Source organism: Schistocerca cancellata, chromosome 4 (assembly GCF_023864275.1).
Source record: "Schistocerca cancellata isolate TAMUIC-IGC-003103 chromosome 4, iqSchCanc2.1, whole genome shotgun sequence".
NCBI classification, from domain to species: domain Eukaryota; kingdom Metazoa; phylum Arthropoda; class Insecta; order Orthoptera; family Acrididae; genus Schistocerca; species Schistocerca cancellata.
The window spans coordinates 539,751,043-539,766,606 of NC_064629.1; the positions used below are offsets into that span (position 1 = coordinate 539,751,043).

Sequence of the window (15,564 nt, forward strand, 5' to 3'; positions counted from 1 at the left end):
TTGACAAACTATATGAGCACTCAACTTTATAAAGGGTGTAGGTTTTACCTGTAAAAAGTCTTCTTGCTGTGGATCCTTCTCAAGTGTAAGATAAAATTCACCTGTATCACTATCTTCAGGATAAATTATTGAACATATTCTTTCAAATATGAAAACTGGTGTACGCATATCATGCAGACTATACTTCTTAACAGCATCAATACAAATTGCCATAAACTCCTTTGTTTCATCTTCTGTTCCTGTGAAATATTTTTGATACATTAGGCCTACTTCAAATAAAAATAATTTATAATTCATGGGTCTCTACACTTCTCTATATTTTCAGCATGAGTTGCTTGAGACATAATTTTAGCTTCAGTACAGCAGCTGACAAATCAATACAGTAAAATTACAAGTATTAGTATTAGCTGCAAATTTGAAATATAAAATACAAACTCTCTTTAAAGCATAATCTAATCTCTTACCTGTTGTTATTTCCTCCAATATTTCAAGGAGCTTCTCTTGAGTTTCATCAATAAGCCTTGTTCTCTGGATCACCAGTCTTCGAAGAGATACATAGCCATTAAGAACAGCACTGACAAGCTGGCCTTTATATTGCTGCTTGATACAGTCTTGTTCCAGGAACAGTGCAAGCAGTTCTGTAAGCATCTTCAGGGCATACCCTAAAAGCACAATTTGTAGGTTCAATATTACAACCACAGGCAGTTGAGTTTTACTTCAGTAATGTTAATTCACAAAGCTCTACTGCACAGGTAATGAGAAAATTGAACTACTTTGGAAGTTTCAGTTTCATAACTTATCTCACAGCAAATCTCAATGTACCTACTATAAATTTTGGAATAATTCAGCCAACATGAAAGTCATCTAGCCTCAGAAACGTCTGGTGGGTGTTTAATAGGAGGTAGGTGGAACAGGGTACGAAAGCGAGGCCATTTGTTTACATAACCATTGTACTTATTAGTGAAATTTTCATTCTACTAGGTTAACACACTTTGTGACTGTGAATGATGACATAATTAGGAAGTTTAGTGCTTATTAAAAAGAGCATTGGGCACATACAAAAAAGTACATGAATGTAATGTGGAAGAATTAACTGAACAGAATAAAGTGATTAAGTTTGAAGTTTATCATCAGGTGTTAGAGAAGCTGATTACCCAACAAAACGATCACAAAATGAATTACTACTGAATTTGAACAAGTTTACTAGAATTTTCCTAGATGTCTTGACCATAAGTACGATATGCAATCATTCAACCAATAATGTTTTTACTGCTGAACCCATATGGCCAGTGTTCTTGGCAGTTGGGGTATGTAACCACAATTCTTAATGTATTCCCAAACAAATAAATCACAAGGTGTTAGATCAAGTGACCTAGGGGGCCAAGGGAATAAAGCCACATTTTCACCTTTATGAGAAATCCAATGATGCAGAAGTTCATTTTTAGGTAGCGACAAACATCGATGCTCCAATAATGGGGGTGCCCTATCTTGTCGGCACATGAAATTAGCAGTCATGCTAGGGAGGGGGGAGGGGGGGGGGGGGCGGGCAACAACAACCCACAACTGCAACATATCAAGGCAAGAGGCAGCTGTCACTTTCTTTTCACACAAGAAAAATGGCCCATACAGCTTTGCCTGGGGCACTGCATGGGATACATTAACCTTTTTTGAATCTCGTTAATGTGCCACAATTTCATAAAGATTTTCAGTGTCCCACATGAGAGGTTGCTTTGTTGTTGACTATCAGCTTGCAGGCAAAATATTTATCCTCAAGTGCTTCCTAGTGTTACTTAAACATCGATAGTTGGCACATCCGATATTATCAATTTTATTTTTAAAAACAGTCAATGTATTTATTAAACATTGATTGTGTTGGGCAGGCATTTTAAATGAAAAATAGATTTCTAAGAATTTTTATTGCTTAAAATACAACAATACAAGATATGCAAATTTTGTTTTATAAAAATTAAGGTATTTAAATTCTTGTCCCTTGGTCTGTTGTTTAAAATACAATATTACAAGATAATCTGAGGTGTTTAAATTCTTCTCCTTTAGTCCATTGCATTTTTAAGTAATTATTATATCCTGCCTTGACGAAAACCCTTTCTGCAGGAATTGAAGTTGCTGGACACCACAAAAATTTAATGGTCATTACATGCAACATACTGTTACATTTTGCACAATATTCTAATACACAAGCAGGCTTGTCTGTTACAGGTTTTTCAAAATACTGATGTAGGTCAATTATGGAAACACTGACTGGTGTAACGGCATCGACATTACACTGTTGCTAATTGGGCAAAAAAAGTAGATCATCCGATTTCAAACTGTTAGACTATCAGTAGGTGTATCAGCACTGCTCATGGATGCTCCTGTTTCAGGTATTATTCTTGTAGTTGATGTGATGATAGCAGCATACTCTTTCTGAAGTACTTGTGCAGCATTATGTTGCTCGTGAAATGTCCTGTAACAAGTTTTTTAAACCTAGGATCTAATAATGTCACAGGCATATTAACAGTCAATGAGTTACACGCTTTCACTGACTGATTTAATCAGGGAATCCAGAACACTTTGTCTTTCATTAGTTGTTAAGGTGCTTTACAAGTCTGAAAACTTTGCAGCAATACCTCGTATAAGACGTATAATTAAAGGAAACAGTGCTGTACGACTTCCCTGAGATGGTGGTTGTTGTTGTTGCTTCTCTTGTATAGCTAAGTAATTTTCTGCTGTGAGGCTAGGCAGTGCTTTTGAACTTTAATTGATCGCAATCTCAAGCTAACTTTGTACTTCCAAAATTCTTTTGACCAGGTGGCACGAGCTGTTCCATCGAGTTGGCATGTCTTGTACCAGTCTCAATTCTTTTTTGTTTGCTCTTTTTCGAACATTGTGCAATCTGTCACTGGCTAGTGTAGAGTTATGAAAGAAAATCACAAATGTTCTTTGTTTTCAGTAAAATTTTTTGAAAATATTTCTGCTCTGAAACAATCTTGTACTGTTAAGTTGATGCAGTGGGGAAAACAGGGTGAATGTCGAATCCTTAAGATTTGGGCAGCTCTTTCATAACTACAGCGTTGTCTCTAACCACTACTACTGTCTTATTACAGATATTGTATTCTAGTAAGATTTGATAGATGACTTGAAAAAAAAAAAAAGTAATGTAATGTCAAAGTAACCTGCCAGAATGTCCAAAATTTTGCATAATATTGTCAAAAAATGTCTTTTTTTTTTCTTCAACGTCTTGTTATCTGAAAAATTACTTTCATATATATTTAAAAAAAATAATAATTCTCATAAAAACTGGGGAACGTATTTATTGTCGATGTTACGTTGAGCTTCAGCGTCTAGAAGCAAGGGGAAAGCAGGAAGAGGAAGAAAGAAGAAGAAGAAGAAGAAGAAGAAGAAGAAGAAGGTCACCATAAGGAATAGGGATGCGAGAGGGGGAGTGTTTATTGGTCTGCCATGCAATGCTGCTACCTTAGGTGTACATGCTTGCTGATGAACTGCAGCAGATATGGTGCAAACTGCACATGGGAGTAAAACTGCACATGGGAACAACAAGATTCAAACTGCATAGAAGAGATCAAGGGCAGCTTCTTGAAGAGATCAAGGGTGGCTTCTTCACTCCTTACGTTTTTTCTCAGTAGAAAACAGAAGGGCCATCACACTACTGCAGTGTTACAACTGCTACATCTCTAAGATTGGACTTGTGATCTTAGTGCAGTCGACATATAGTGTGTAGTTTGTAGAAGAGGAGGAGATTAGTGTTTAACGTCCCGTCGACAACGAGGTTATTAGAGACGGAGCGCAAGCTCAGGTGAGGGAAGGACGGGAAAGGAAATCGGCCGTGCCCTTTCAAAAGAACCATCCCGGCATTTGCCTGAAGCGATTTAGGGAAATCACGGAAAACCTAAATCAGGATGGCCGGAGACGGGATTGAACCACCGTCCTCCCTGTAGTTTGTAGAAGTTTTGTTGGGGGAAGCGGGCGAAGTGGTATAAAAAAAGCACAATACGGTATTAAGGAACACTAAGGAAAGGTGTGGCGAGACACAGCAGTCCTGCCACCTTCACCCATCATACTAATGTTTTCCTATAATATAGCCATGCCGCTCAAAGTTTGCACTTGACAGAACGTGACAGATAGCGTTTTGTCGCAGCAAAAAAAAAAAAAAAAAAAAAAAAAAAAAAAAAAAAAAAAAAAAAAAAAAAAAAAAAAAAACCTGGGGTACGTCCATGAACTTGGAATAAAAGAACAGTGATACATCCATGAACTTGGAATATTGTGACAAACCATGGAAGATTTTGTGATGGCAGCTACATTTCCAACTGTAACGTCCACAGCTCATGCATCAATTACAACTACAAGTGGCGCTTTCAATTTTCCATCACAGTGCAGCAAACTGGTGTTACTTAAACATCGATAAACTATCAATAGTATCTGCACCATCATCACTATCGGTAGTCTGGTTTAAGTATCAGTAGTCCTATCATTTATAATAAAATTCTTTTTGACTTGGCGCCTGAAAAATTGTTGTGTGCATCTCATACTCATCATCAGATTCTTATGGTAAAAACTACACACGTAAATAACATGGATTCGTGAATGCTCATTATACTGATTTTCATCTTCAAATGTGTGAGCTTGCTTACTTGTAGCAAGGAATACAAATGTAAATAAGGCTGTTGTAATACAACGCATTTAGTAGAGGAAAAAATGACATTTTAATGTTTGTTAAGTGTTCTGATTGTACTGGGTAATGCATTTTAAAATAAATACAATTCTTCTTGTTATTAATTAAACACACCTGTTACTGTCCTCATCTGTTTCTGAGTTCTCATTGCACTAACAAGTGTTTCCAGTTGTACGTGTTAATGTGTAAAGTGATTCGAAAATGCAAAACACTGACTCAATCCTAATGCCCCTGTGTCACTTCTGCTTTTGCCCATGATGTGGTTGATTAGCAGAGTTTGTTCCTTCAAGGTCACATCAGCTCCCACAAAACTGAATATAGTAAAGGCACAACTCGTCGAGTGTCAAGTTTTTTTATTTGTATGGTGACTGGACATAATCATTAAAATACACAGCTGTATTTACATGCTATCTGCTTTCACACCATTGCAGTGCATATTCATAAGTAATTCTGGTGAAATGTGAACGTTTCAGTGGAGTTGACTGTGAACTCCAGATCTTGTAGATATTTCAAAGCTCTTGCCCGTTAATGCTGAAACCCCTTGTTTGAAATTTGTGCAGGGGGTGATAAACTCACCACTATTTTATTATTATTATTATTATTATTTTTTTTTTTAATTTTATTTTATTTCCCAAGGTGCCTCGGCAGTAGAGCCCATGGGCAAAACAAGTGACACCTGAGGTGTCCCAAGTGACGTGCTAGATTCTCCACCACTGCTACATCCTGAGGCAGCCATAAGCGCATTCAGTTATTCGTGAATTGTGACCAACTCCTCCTGTGTCCGCACATAGCATGCACATGTCCTCATCATCCTGAGGAAGTGAACTATAGAAACAGACAGAATCCCAGATATCCAACTTGCTACCCTCCTGATGTGTCACCAATGGACACTGGTGCATTAATGAGTTATGTAGCTGGCTGTTCAAAGAGCAACTACTGCACTATAGACTGAATGAATTTACCCTTACAAAAACATGAGATTTAACCTGTTAAAACAGAAAAGTGTGCACAGAAATTAATAAACATACTATGAGGAAAAGATAGAAAAAGATGAACATTTAACTTGCCGCTCTGTAGATGAATATCAGTGGAGAGCTAGCTTACCTTGCAAACTGGAGATGGAAGAAGGTAGATTATGGTATAATGTCCCATTAATGACAAAGTCAACTGGCACATAGCTCAAGCTTTGTCTAGGGAAGGAAATTGAGGCCTATCATTTTCAAAGCACTATCACGGTATGTGCCTTAGCATTTTAGGCAAACCATGGAAACCTGAATCTGGATGGGAAATTGTAATGCCCTTATTCGACAAGCAAGTACAGCATTTTAATGGCTGCAGAACATTGTTCAACCACTGCAGATGGAGAGATGAACAAGATGGAAATATGAGCATGGCATTAAAATAAGCAAAACAGAGAAAAATCACTAGAAGAGCATTATGTCTATTCATATAAAAGATTTAACTCTTGTTTTTCTCAATACACTGCTCTGTCCAAGAAAATATGCCAATAAGAATATACTGCTAGGTTTGGTACTGGACTGAGAATTACTTCCAAGACACATGCAGCATACTACCCTGTACCAAGAGCTATTCACAGACAGAGAAAAGTTTATGTGTACTACAGGGAAGTTGGTGTGACTATTTCAGTTCATGTTATACATTAATTACTTATTGGATGATATGCTTTAAAAGACTGACGAACCATGGAGGAATTATCCTAATGCAATGGAAATTGGTAGATGTGATGTACATGTACAGACAAACAAATGATAACAATTTCAGAAAAGGGATGCTTTATACAAAGAGAGAGCATTGTAAATTGATAAAGTCAGTAATGCATTGGTCCATCTTTGGCCCCTAGGCATGCAGTTATTTGGCTTGGCATTGACTGAAAGATGTGTTGGATGTGCTCCTGAGTGATATCATGCCAAATTCAGTCCAACTGGCGTGCTAAATTACATAATCCTGAGCCCATAATGCTACAAACATTCTCAGTTGGGGAGAGATCAGGTAACCTTGCTAGGCAAGGTAGGATTTGGCAGGCGTGAAGAGAAGCAGTAGAAACTCCTGCCATGTGCAGTCGGGCATTATCTTGCTGTAATGTAAATCATGGATGGTTTGATGTGAAGAGCAACAAAATGGGGCATACAATATCATTGACATATTACTGTGCTCTGGATGACAACCAAAGGGATCCTGCTATGAAATGAAATGGCACCCCAGACTATCTTGGGCGTCAGGGCCATATGGCGACAAATGGCTCTGAGCACTATTGGCCATATGGCGGCAGACAGGTTGGTATCCCACTGCCATTCTGGGCATTTCAGACATGTCTTTGGCCTGGAATCTCAGTGATAGCAGCAGAATTGTCTGCAGTGATGAGTCCTGCTTTGAACTGAGCCCTGATATCCAGCAAAGATGTGTCTGGAGCTGACCTATACAGCAGAGGGTACCAACCTGACTGTCACCTGCCATACAGACCAACAACCAGGAGTGATGGTATGGAGTGCCATTTCTTTTCATAGCAGAACCCCATCGGTTATCATCTGTGGCACCTTTAGAACACAGCAGTATGTTTCAAGGTCAGGCATCCTGTGCTTACATTTCACCAACATAATACCTGCCTGCACGCAGTGAGATTTTCTACTGCTTATATTCGTGCTTGCCAAACCCAACCTTGGCCAACAAATCTCTCACAAGTTGACAACATTTGGAGGAGTATAAGCAGGGCCCTCCAAACAATCCCAGGATTTTGATGATCTAATGTTCCAATTGGACAGAATTTGGCATGTTATCCTTTAGGAGGACATCCAACAATATGATCAGTACCAAGCCAAATAACTGCTTGCATAAGGGCTAGAGGTGGACCAATGCATTACTGACTTGCTAAATTCGTGAAGCTGTTTCTCTTGAATAATCATATCATTCTTCTGACATTGTAATTATTTGTTTGCCTGTACATGTAAATCGCATCTTTCAATTTTTGTCCTATTTGGAAAGTTCCTTCGCGATGAGGCTTCTTTTTCTTACAGTGTATTAGTTGCCATCTCTGATCTTTTACAGCTATGGAGAAGCATTATTATACAAAACTATTTGAAACAAACAGTAAATTATGGCACTGTACCAACCTGGTACAAAAACACAAAGTGACATAGTGAATTTCATGAATTTTGAAGTACAGACTCAAGGGGTCACAAATGGAGCCAACCAAGTTACAGGAATAGGAGTGGCAATGTGTAGATACACACAGTGCAATAATTACACAGGTAATGTATAGGGGAACATAATATTAGTCTTCAATTTACTGGTAGGATGTTGGGAAACTACGTTACGTCTATGAAAGAAATTGCTTAAATACAACTTTAACAGCCTGTAGTGGAATACTGATTGAATATGAAAGGGCCGTATGTGTGCCATTTTGAAGGAAACCATTCCTGCATTCACATTACTTGATTTAGTGCAAAACAAAAGAAATCTAGATCTGAATGTCTAGATAGGGATACGAGTGCTACTCCACCAAAATCCAAGTCCAGCGCTAACTCACTGTGTCACCTTGTTCACTGCATTCATATTAAGGGAAAAAGAGTAGGGGGGGGGGGGGGGGGAGGGTCACAACATTAATAGTTTTGGAAAAAAATAAATTGCAATGAAATCCAGACCATTAGCTGCTTACAGGCGTTGATAAATATCAACGGGGACAGTTGAAAATGTGTGTCCCGTAATGTCTGAAAGAACAGATCCCATCTTCATATTAACAAGACTTACCAGCCAATGATCTTCAGTGTGGATGCACTCACACTGCTCAAACTCTTACGGGAATCAGTATACTGGCTGCCACGAGTGATGAGTATAGTGGGCAGAGGTGCCACAAATGTAGCATGCCACAAATAAGTCCCTACAGTCGCACTATCTTCTGTGTCCTCATGAGTCAGTCCGATAGAGCATCTGCCATGTAAGCAGGAGATCCTGGGTTAGAGTCGCAGTCAGGGCACACATTGGCACACAATGGTCTGGATTTCATTCTTTGAGAGCTGCAAGATCTGTTCTTTCGGACATGTCCAAAAGAACAGATACCATCTTCAGATAGTTGTAGGCTTGTTCATTTCAGAAGAGAGTGTAATGCAAACACTGACAAATCTGAAATGGCATTCATTCTGAGAAAAACATAAAATACCTTATGAATATTTACTTGCAAAATTTTCGAAAACCACTTTAGAGTGTAGAAAAATATGAATATTCTTAAGCCCTGTACAGGTCATTAATGGAGATGAAATTACACTAATAACAGCATGCACAGAAGCAGATAAGTAATAATTATTCCCACACACCATCCATAAATTGAAAACAATGAACCCCTTAGTATTATTATTATTATTATTATTATTATTATTATTATTATTTAAGAGACTTCAATATATACCAAATTGTAGTTTGAAGATTATGGATGTGGAGGTCAATAATATCTAACATGGAATTTATCTCTAATTATAGTTTATGGTGATTCTCGCAAATCGAAACTATGTGCACTGACAATATACAGCAAGGATCATCCATTACAGTACCTTGAGAAAGGTTCGAAGTTAGAGTAGTCTCTTCAAGGTGATGTAGCTCCTCAATCTCCTGTGTAAGAAGGCCAGCTATGTGTACTAATATGCCTCTCAACGCTAGGTACTCTTTCCATGGAGGAGGCTGAATTAAGGACTGATACAATGAGAGATATTCAGCAGCACTTTCTCCAGCAGTACTAAGTTCACGAAGATATGCTGTTAAGAGATCAATTATCTGCAACATAAAGACAACATGATCAGCAAACAAAATATTTAGTACAGATAAAAGTTGAGTATTCATTAAACAGCCCTTACTATACTAGTTCATAATACTTAACCAACGGAATCTCCCTGCAGCCTGATGAATTCCACCTGAAGGTTTGATTTCCACATACAGTAAAACCCTGTTTACACACTTTTTAGTGGACTGGCCCAAAAACATGTAACATGTAGGAAAGTGTAAAATACAAGAAAGAATAGGAAAAACAACAAGCAAAAATGAATAAATTACTCTTGCTGTCATTCTCTTTATAATGCTCAAATTATGAAATTAAAACAAATTGTACTTTTTTAAAAGTTCTGACATAATTGTTTTTATTTCTTTCTAACATCAATTAACTCATCTCTTTCATGAAACCACACTAAAAAGGCATTCATGTTCTAATATGAGACTTATTATTGATAACTGTTATAAACTTATGGTACATAAAACTTGAAACACAATACTGGTTAAAGCACTAAGTTGGTAGTCTTCGTAAACATAGAACAATAAGCACAAAATACAAAGCTTGTTGCCAACAAGGTGGTCCCTCGGTTCAGAGACATCCAGGGTGAGAAAGAGGGCAGAAATTGTCGTTATGTTACAGAGCATCTTGAGGAGGAATGTTTACGACTGATATCATGTTGTACCAACATAAGACTGCATGCCTAGTGTGGATTAGTGTATTTCATGCAGAAGTAACAACTATTCATGATGGCCTATTACGGAGAGGGCCATCTTCACAAGTGGTGTTTATTTGTATACATGTCTGTGCAATCAAATTAAAACTGTTGTATTACAACACCGTGAGCAGAAGAAGATACCTACTAGAGTCATTATTGTCAGATTGTGATTACCATTAAGGCAGTGACTCAGCATATTTATACTTCTGCGCACTTCCCAACACAACATACCTATAATACAGGGACTATGATGCAACACGCCGATAATGAAAATCTGGCTTACTGTGCGAACGCTGCTTTATGTGATCAATAACTTTGTGTATAGTCTGTGTTTTCGGCTTTTTCCAAGGCTGACTTTGAGCAGGAATATGATGCACTTTTTTGCAGAAATCTGTATGAAAATCAGTGTTAAAGATCGTGATAACGTCAAAGAAAACTTAAAATGTGGGAAATGTACCACAGAATTGTTAGTGACAGGAAAGCATTGTATTGAGGTAATAGGAGTTCTGTTGTGACCGACAAAAGTGAATGTAAAAAGAAGGAAACGTAAAATGTGGGAATGTAAAAATGGGTTTTTACTATAACAGAATGGGTTTACTTCTTAGTACAATAGGGGAATGTTGTCATTGTACAACAGCAAAAGCTGGAAAATAATGTTAAATACAATTTGCTAGACGCACTGTTCAAAGTAAGTATGCAAAGCAAAGTGAAATGTGCAATTAACAGCAAGCAATATGAAGCATTCGGGAAGGGGTTGGTGATGAATTTTTAAAGCACTAACTCACGACAATCGTAGCACAGCACTGAAAGGTATTATTCAACTTTAAATGACAGGTATAACTGATCTTATGATAATACATTTTTTTTTGTTTAACACTGTTATCCATATTTACTTTGATTACTTTTGGAAATATCCTCAACTTTGTCTCATTTAAACCGTTTAAAGTCGTTATTACATAATTTATTTATACAAAAAATGGAAAGAAGAAGAAGAAGATGATGATGATGATGATGATGTGAAACACCTTTGGACAGGTTTGCTGTGTACCAATAAATTCAAGAGCCTAAAATTTTGGTGATCCAGTTTTATTAGCACATTCTTTTTACTCCGCTTGGTTCAAATCAACACCAACACAACTGCTTACATTATAGACACTGTTCATGTATTAAAATGCTATTTGAATTCTCTTAACAGTTATGGACTTGCAGAACAGTGGAAGAACAGCTTAACAGTGACCTTTCCAATGATGTGTTAGGTGGCAACCAGGCACACAAAATGACAGAGTCCTACTTTCTGTGTGTCTATCTGGCATATAATACTTCACTTTATATTGGAAGCAGGAGATGGTCTACCCTTACATCAACAGATAACTACCATCCATGAGAAAGAAAAAAGGAGCGAGTTTAGTGTCCCAATGACAGAGATGTTATTAGAGATTCAATCTCAGATGGGCAATGGCAGATGCATATATTGGCCATACTTTCGTTGGTGAATTTATCTCAATAATCAACAAAAGAAAAGTTTCTCTCTCTGTATTTCTGTTTTATTTTTTGATAGCAGAAATTTATTCTGATTACATATGAAGGACAAATGCACAAGATGATCAGCAGTCACAGTGCCATAAGACACCTATCCCTTTTCATGCAAGTGTATAATCATGAAAGACATAGCCATGGTAGCTCTCGTATATGGGTCTCATGGCTAAACCATTATTGTATCAGAAACTGAAGATCACTGATTAGATATGAAATGTTTACAGAATACTTGATGTCTCATGGTTGCAACTTCATTTTTATAGTGGATACAGAACTCTCTTTAGAACAGTTCTTGAGCATTGTTCATCAGTGTAAGACCCTTACCGATAGGATTAATAGAGGAATTTGAGAAGACCCAAAACGTAGTTAATCAAAGTTTCATTTAGTAAGTGCAAGAGCATTATGGAGTTACCCATTAAACTACACTGGCAGAAACTACAGGAATGCCACATGCATCATGGAGATTGGGGATATTTTACATTTCATGAAATGATAATGATGGGAAAGTCAGAGGGATCAGAACTCATAAGAAGGCTTATCAGCTCTCATTCTTACTGAGAACCATTTTCAAATGGAAAATTCACGAGTTTAAATGGGTTTGTGGAGTATCGATGTATTTTGAACAATTAAACCACAGTATTTGTTGGACCAACAAAAAATGGCGCTGATACACACGTGCACAGTCAGGAACAATGGGGTAAAGACTATTTAGTCTCTACATACATTCAGTCTAGCTATGATGTATAATTTCAACAGAAACTTTATGTACAGAGGGTAAGAAATCCAGAAGGATGCCTCTTGTTGTTTCACCACTGTCTTCCAAGACCCTATGATGGATATGGGAGAAGTTGTATGTTAACCATGAACACCTTTTTTGTATCTACACATCATAGTAGCATTTGTACAATCAGGATGACTGTGCAATGAACATACTGCTCAGTCATGTATACTTTCATTGTACAACCCTATCTGAAAGTGGGCATAGTCATTTTACAATACAGTTATGTCGAAACCACATTTATTCATTTATTGCATATTCAAAGACCTGTGACCTAGTATTTTAAAACATGTCATACATTCTAAAGTTTTCATCATGTAATAGCATAAATTATTCCACTGTATTGTTCATCAGTGTAAGACCCTCACCAGTAGGATATTTTTTTAGCAAAAACTGATTAAGGAAATAATAATGAGTTGAAAAGAAAGTTAAACAAAACAGAAACTGCAAATTAGTTAAAGGTTACAGTGTGTGATAAGTAAAAATGTCAGTAAAGTAGAAGAGAAAAAAAGAAGATAGGTAAGTGCAGATCAAATAGTTGCCTGCCACTTTCAATGACAGGAAGGAAAAGCCTTGGAATTGCATCAATCTTCTTTCTTTCGATTTGACATTACAATTTTTTAAATGGCCCTTCAGCAACAACAGCTGGTCCTCTGTGTGTGTGTGTGTGTGTGTGTGTGTGTGTGTGTGTGTGTGTGTGTGTGCGCGCACACTTCAGGCTTATCTTCTGCATCTATATCATTGTGTGATGTTTTATTTTCATTATCATCACTGTCATTTAGTGTTATGATTATGTTTCGTCTCGCTGCAGATCTGCTCTCAAAATAGTGTCTACTGTTTTGTCTAGGTCTGCCCATTGATCTAGATTCCTAAGCAAGTTATAAGTGTTGTCGTCTGCTATCCTTTGTCATCTAACCTGTGTATGAGAGATGAGGTGTGGTATTCCATGTTTGGGGTGGCCAATTTCACTACATGCATATTCTTGGCTCAGATGGATGTTCATCCGATTTAAGCATGTTGGATATGGACCATGTCCGGTTAGTAAATGTATCATTTTCTGGCTGGGAGTAGTGTGTTGTATTCCTAATCTTTCCCGTATGTTGGAGAAGAACTTAGACTGTCGCGGCCTTCTTACATTCCCCTAACTCTATTCTTACAACTATTCTAATTAGCAAATAAAAATGCTCCATGATTTTGTGCAGAAAAATTGGAGGCTCGTCCACTATTAGAAGCTCAAGTATGACGAAGTGTTGTGTTCAAGGTAATTGTTAGTTAATTTTTTGTGCATCGGTTGTTGCAATATGCCACTGGCTTTCTCCTCATATCGTGCATGGGAGACTGCTGACACTACCACGAACAGGTTATTGCCATATGCTGTAATTCTGTCAGCATAGTGAATGCTCTTTATGAGATGTAATAAAGGTTCTACCACTAGATCCCAAAAGATGGGAATGCTTGTTGGTTCTTGTGAGGATCTCTTATGGAGTTTTTTGACCACTACTGGTTCCGTTTGCCATTCAACAACCCTGTTCCAATATTACTTCCATAGGCTGCAGTACAGCATGGTGCTACCCGCAGATCCATTAGATGAGCAAAAAGAGAAGGCCAACAGAGGCTGTCCAATGTACGTGCAATGTCTACCATTATGGCTATCACATATTTCTGAACTGTGTTTTCCACTATGCAGGCTGCTTGATTTATTGCATTGTCGATTGATTTGATTTTCCAAGGCCTATGAGGAGCACGTATTTGCTATTTTCCACACTACGGGTATTGTCCCCTGCCACAGGGAATCAGTTGGAAAGGGGATAATAAGCAGCGTGATCTGTTGTAGCACTTCTAGTGGATGTTGTCAGGTCCAGTGGGCTTATTTCTTCTTCAGTCTCAGATTACTCATGTGACCTCCTTTAGCACAAAGGGACAAGTGATGGTTTCAGTTCCATAGTAAAGCTGCTGTTCTGGTCGTAGGTTGGTGCGTATATGTACAGCTGTATTTTGATCATCAGGTAGGAGTTTTTGGAGTAAGTATTCAGCAGTGCCTCTCCACCCTTGCATTTGAGTGCCACCATCTTGTTGCAGAGCTGAAAAGGCCACTGGGGTTTTGATGTTTTCCGCTGAAATTTTGTAAGGTAATCTTTATACATTTTCCTGTAATTGTGTCTGTGTAAAGCTGTCCCATCGTTATTTCTTTGTCTGAAAAATGGCTGTTCTGTATCTACTTTTCATCTCTCTGTGTATATCCAGTCTTGCCTGCCTTTCTATAGCATTGTTTGTTCACTGGTAGTAATTTTTAGGTTGCCTTGTTTATTTTCTTAGGATTGTAAGCTTGAGCTACCATGGGATTTTTGAGTGTTGTTTTGGTTTATTGTTTGTGTGGTGTTTCTGTTATTTGTGCTGTCTGTGTCAGTTCAGTCAGTGTACGGAGTTTGTAGTCCATGCTTGCAGTTTGCAGAGGCTAATCTGATACAATTTCTCAGAATCTACCCCAGTCTGCTTATGGAGTAAGAGTCTCATCTCAGAGACATCATCTGCTGCACTGCTGGTCTGGGTTTTTATTGTGATTACGTTTTGGTCACTTTGTTGGCAATCTTCAAGAATGGCCCAGTCTCCTATTTCTGTGCAAGCTTTATTATTAATAAACATATCCATGTTAGTTTTCTTTCATGTGATTCCTTGAAAGGTAGGTGGTAGCTGAGAATGAGTAGGTCCTGTTCTTTAGTGTACTGTTTACCACACAGGGTGGATATAATTACACTTTCGCCACATGAGAGAGTTTCTCACGAAAAATTAGTGATATTCAGACAATGAAACTTTGTGGACACATTTGCAAGGACGTGCAGAAGAGAAATAATGAATAAACCACTGAAAGAAACAAATTTTAACTTTCACATGAAATTTGTTAATTGTGTACCATGTTTACATTCAAGGTTACAAATGTTGCCCAATGTGATGATCATCTGCATCCACAACAGCCTGAAACTGCAGAAGAGATACCATTCCACAATTTTTCATAGCATTTTTCCACCAATGAACCATGGAATGTTCAAATAATGTGAAGATCACACATTGTG

The 15,564-nt window shown here is 37.7% G+C and overlaps 1 protein-coding gene across 1 annotated transcript in view; it reads right to left on the bottom strand.

Annotated features, from left to right (window-relative positions):
- Positions 1-15,564, bottom strand: part of LOC126185121 (protein purity of essence) — a 321,301-nt gene that overhangs the window by 60,860 nt on the left and 244,877 nt on the right. Inside the window, 3 exon segments of the mRNA XM_049927939.1 lie at positions 49-239; positions 465-662; positions 9,253-9,472. Coding sequence (XP_049783896.1) covers positions 49-239; positions 465-662; positions 9,253-9,472 — 609 coding nt within the window.